This window comes from Tilletiopsis washingtonensis (assembly GCF_003144115.1).
Source record: "Tilletiopsis washingtonensis strain MCA 4186 unplaced genomic scaffold FA09scaffold_17, whole genome shotgun sequence".
Classification (NCBI taxonomy): Eukaryota; Fungi; Basidiomycota; class Exobasidiomycetes; order Entylomatales; genus Tilletiopsis; species Tilletiopsis washingtonensis.
The window spans coordinates 90123-94737 of NW_020312014.1; the positions used below are offsets into that span (position 1 = coordinate 90123).

Sequence of the window (4615 nt, forward strand, 5' to 3'; positions counted from 1 at the left end):
GCGTGTGGGGCAACGCGTGGAAGGGGGAAGGGGGGGGGCTACTCACGTCGAATTTCTTGTCGCATACTCGATCACACGACCATCGTCCAAGCCACTCCTTTGCCTCTGTCTCACTGCTCCTCGGCGCTCCGTCTCCGCATCGCATCTCGCGCGTCTCTCTGCCACAGTAGCAGCGAGCCTCGAGGCGCTCGCCGCACGCCTCGCACGGCCCCGCATGGCACGGGCGCGAGCAGACATGCGCGCCGCACGCCAGCGCCTTGTGGCACGCCTCGCCGCACGAGATGCCGCGCTCGGTGGCGAGCGTGGAAGAGAGAGTGGAGGAGGAGGAGGAGGAGGAGGAGGCCTTGTTGCTGAGCTGCGAGCACCTCACTGCAATCTCTTTGCGACCGCAGAAGCAGCGGTGGTTGATCGAGACGGGACAGGGCGGGCAGGGACCTAGCACCTTTCTATGAGCAAAGAGATAGCAGAGGCGAGGGGGGCTACGGGCAGACTCACCGGGATGACACATGCCTGCCGCACATCCATGCGCGCACCTTGCGCGCGCACACGGGCGGCCACACGAATGCGGCGGCGCGCCTTTGCCGGCATTGGGCTGCTGCACCTGCGCATCCCAGCACATGTACGTCGCCGGCACGGTTGCGCGCGCGTACTGGCAGCCGGGACAGCGCCACGTGCCCTTGCGCGCGCGCATCGCCGCGTCCTCCTGCATGCGGTTCTGATCCTCTGCCTTCTCGACGCTGGCCTTTGCCCAAGTACGCGCGCAGGAGAGATGCAAGACGCAGAAGCACGACGTGCACGACCACACGGCCTGCTTCGTCGTAATGGTGCTGTAGCAGATGCTGCAGTCGTACCCGCCCGAGCCGAGCTCGGCCACGAGGCGCGAGCGCAGGTCGGCGTACTCGGTCGGCACAACGGCAGGCGCCGGCGGCATCGTCGAAGCAGCAGCACCAGCAGCAGCGCCGGCGGCAGAGGCGCACGCAGAGGCAGAGGCAGAGGCAGAGGCAGAGGCCTCGCCGCCGGTAATCTTGCCGCCGAACTTGCGCCGGCGGCCTCCAGCAGCAGCAGCAGTCGTACTGGCCGCCGCCGAGGAGGCGAGGTGCTGCGCTGTGCCGCCGCCGCTGCTGCTGCTCTCGCCATGCCCGTTGGCCAGCACTGCTGTTGGCGCATGTTGGCCTGCTGCCTCGCTGCTGCTGCCGTGGCCGCCTCTGCCGCTGCCGCCGCCGCCGCGAGGCTTCCGGCTGGCGCCTCGTCCTCCTCCGCCTCGGCCGGCACCTCTCGCACTGCCTCGCCCACGCGCGCCGCCGCCGCCGCCGCGTGAAGCAGAAGGCGCAAAGGGCTCGGCGGCGGCATCGAGTGCGCCGCTGGCGGAGCGCTGCGCGCCGCCGCCGCCGCCGCCGCCGGCGCCAGAGGAGGCCGAGGCAGCGCCACGCCCGCCGCGGCTGCTGTGGCCACGTCCACGCCGGCGCTCGCCGCGCACGGCACGCGGCGCAGTGGGCGCCGCTGGGGGAGCTGAGGGCGCCTCGAGCTCGGGCATCGTTGCGTGGCAGCAAGGGAGGCACGCCAAGTGTCGTGTGCCACTCGCGAAGAGGCTGGGGGGCGTGGCGAGGGGCGCACGAGCGTGGGGGAAGGCGAGAAGAGAGAGAGAGAGAGAGAGAGGAGAGCGAGAGACCGGCTGCAGGGACGATACTGAGCCGATGCGTAGACGTCGAGAATGCGAAGAGGCGGGGATGATGGTGGCGAGAGTAGTAGCGACGCTGCTCAGCGCGCGCGGCCCGAGCGGACCGAACGGACCGAAGCTTCGCGTGGCCTTGCTCCACTTGCGCGCTGGCGCGCAAGCGTGACTAAGCCGAAGCGCAGGACACGCGCCAGCCCGAGTCACCGCTTCCGTCGCGCCGTCTGTCCCGCCTTGCCATGCCTTTCGCGCGACATTTTGAGCAAAGCGGTTGGCTTGGAAATCTCGAACTGGAGTCCAGATATGGGATGGAGTGAGCCCACAGCTTGGCGCCTGCCGGACCTGGCGGCAAAGAGGGCAAGAGTAAGAAGCCCGCGCGCGTGCGAGCCACGCCCCGCACAGCGTCAAAAGGCTGAGTCGTGCAGGACCCCCGACGTGTCAAGTATCCCGTATGAGTCAGGCCAAATGCACTTGATGCGGCGACGAGGAGAAGGATCAACGCCAAGGTTCGAAGGCAGCTCGAGAGCTGTGGCCAAGGGAGCGTTGAAGGGCCCTCACTCTGACTCGTCGCGCACGACCAACCGCGCCGCCGTGGCTCGGCAGCGAAGGCGGGCCGGGCCGCACGTGCGGCTCCCTGCTCGTGCTTCCCCAGCACGCAGGCCGCGCCCCTCGTTGGCAGGCAAGGGGGTGCTTGCAAGCGACACTCTGCGCATTCCTCCCGCGCTCGATGCCACTCTGCCCACGTCTGAACGCTGCTGCTGACTGATAGATGCTGGAGCCGAGCCGACGTGAAGTCGGGGTGCGGCCAGCCAGGAGCAGGCAGCGCTTGCGGAGCAAGAGTCGAGCGCAATCAAACGTGAGCCGACGGCCGAACGGCCGTGTGCCGCCTTTGAGCCGCCGCCGCGCGCGCCGGCTGTGCACAAGCGAAGGCTGGCGGCGGCGCGCCGTGATGGCCCGTGTGCGGGTACAGGCGCCGTGCTGGGAGACTGCTTTCCATGTCGGGCCGAGGCTCGCCGTCGCTTGTGCTTGTGCTGCGCTTGGCCTGAGCGTCAGGCGCCGCGCTTGCTTCACTCCACCACCACCACCACCTGCTTCTCCGCACACCACACGCCCGCAGAGCACATTCAGCGCCAATCCAGTCCTCGCCTTCGTCGCCGTTATCGCCGCCTCGCCTGCACCGCGCTGCACCCTCCACACCCGCCTGCGCGCTCCGCTTCTCTTTCCCTCTCCTCCTCTCTCTCGCTCGCGCCATGGCCGCCGCCCCGCAGACGGTGCCGTGCGCGTACAAGACGGGCCGCACGCTGGGCCAGGGCACGTATGCCGTCGTCAAGGAGGCGGTGCACATCCGCACCGGCGAGTACTTTGCATGCAAGGTCATCAGCAAGCGCCTCATGGAGGGCCGCGAACACATGGTGCGCAACGAGATTGCCGCGCTCAAAAAGGTCAGCCAGGTGAGTTTCGAGTTTTGTTTGGCGCGCGAGTGGTTACGATGTCCTATGAGCGTGCGCAGGGGACGCGAGGAGGAGGGAGGGGGAAGTGGCAGTGGGAGGATGGAGGGGGGGTGAAGGGTTGGGTGCACAAAAAAGGCGCGCAAGATGGGGGCGTCATGCCAGATGGGGGCCGTGGGCAGGCGCAGAAAAGGGGGGCAGCAAGCCCCCTCCCCCCCCCTCCCCGCCGCACTTTCAGGGCACGGAAGCCGGCACGCCGGGCGCGGCACACGCAAAGGCAGGCCTGCGCGCGCCTTTGCTGGCGACGCACACACACACAAACCCTGCGCAACTGCTTTGCCTCCCCCTCCCCCCCCGGGAGGTGCAAGGCCGGGAGTCGTAGCCGGGGGGGGGGCGGGGGGGGGGATGGGGGCGCAAGGAAGAGAGGGCCATTGCCCCCCCACCCCCCTCCTCCCCCCCCCGGGAGCTGGGCGAGTTCTTCGTAGTTTTTGCTGCGCCCCCCCCCCCCCCGCGGCGTCTGCGAGCAAAATGCACGCTTGTCGGGGCTGGGGGCGTGCACTTTTTGCCTCTCTCTTCCTCTCTCTCTCTCTCTTTCTCTCTCTCTCGAGAAAGAGAGGCAGTAGGATAGAAAGGACAGAAGCGTGCGGCGAGACGACGTTGCTCTCGGCTTAGCCGCCCCCCTGCGCTTGCCCCGCTTGCGGCGGCCCGCCTCCAGGCTGTTTCGCTGCCTGTCAGAGGGGGGCGGGGGGAAGAGAGAGAGAGATAGAGAGCTGTGGGGGTCGGTGTAAAGGGGCCCTCCCTTTCGAGGCGCAGGCAGAGGCGCAGGGGGGCGAGAGAGGGGATGGGGGGGATGGGCAATGGGCGTCCGAGGGGGTAAAAGGGAAGGGGCGGGGGGGGGGGCAAGGGAGGGAAAAGCAGGACGACGCCGCTTCCCCGCCAGTATGGTTGCCCCCCCCCCCCCCCTGCGGCTTCTTCCCACTCCCCCATGCCCCACGCTTCTGGTCTTTCTCCGGGCAGGGGTCCGAGGGATGTCGGCATTCGAAGGGAGGGGGTGGGAGGGATGCATATCCTCATTTCTGCAGGCTTTGAGATGGGGCTTGGTCTCGCTCAGCCAGATCCCCTACGTTGTCGCTTTGCCCGAGGCCGCCTCCCCCCCCCCTCTCCCCTCGAAAGGTTGCGAGGCAAGTGTTTTCTTGCTGAACCCCTCCTTTTTTTTCCTCCTTGTGCCTCTCCCACCAACGCAAAAACAAAAACAAACAAACACAAACAGGGTCATCGCTCCATAGTGACGCTCGTCGACTACTTTGAGACACTCAACAATCTCTACCTCGTCACGGACCTCTGCGTGGGCGGCGAGCTGTTTGACCGCATCTGCGAGCGGGGCAGCTATTATGAAAAGTGAGTTTCTTCCTCCTCCTCCTTGCCCCCGCGGTTCTGCTGCGATGATGAGAGGAGGGAGAAAAGGGAGGAGGGAGGGAGGGAGGGAGGGAGGAAG

General features: G+C 67.5%; 3 protein-coding genes across 3 annotated transcripts in view; 2 read left to right on the forward strand and 1 right to left on the reverse strand.

Annotated features, from left to right (window-relative positions):
- Positions 1 to 1743, reverse strand: part of FA09DRAFT_86854 (hypothetical protein) — a 4600-nt gene extending 2857 nt beyond the window's left edge. Inside the window, exons 1-2 of the mRNA XM_025745875.1 lie at positions 496 to 1743; positions 47 to 435 (exon numbers count right to left, since the gene is read on the reverse strand). Of these exons, the coding sequence (XP_025596645.1) occupies positions 47 to 435; positions 496 to 1534 (1428 nt within the window). The 5' untranslated portion in view covers positions 1535 to 1743. The remainder of the gene's footprint in view (positions 1 to 46; positions 436 to 495) is intronic.
- A 159-nt stretch (positions 1744 to 1902) lies between these two features.
- On the forward strand, positions 1903 to 2481 carry FA09DRAFT_331261 (hypothetical protein). Its single transcript, XM_025742945.1, has one exon. It carries the CDS (start codon positions 1976 to 1978, stop codon positions 2432 to 2434), a length of 459 nt encoding a protein of 152 aa, XP_025596646.1. The 5' UTR covers positions 1903 to 1975; the 3' UTR covers positions 2435 to 2481.
- A 265-nt stretch (positions 2482 to 2746) lies between these two features.
- Positions 2747 to 4615, forward strand: part of FA09DRAFT_331262 (Pkinase-domain-containing protein) — a 3750-nt gene continuing 1881 nt past the window's right edge. Inside the window, exons 1-2 of the mRNA XM_025742946.1 lie at positions 2747 to 3123; positions 4391 to 4518. Coding sequence (XP_025596647.1) covers positions 2923 to 3123; positions 4391 to 4518 — 329 coding nt within the window. The 5' untranslated portion in view covers positions 2747 to 2922. The remainder of the gene's footprint in view (positions 3124 to 4390; positions 4519 to 4615) is intronic.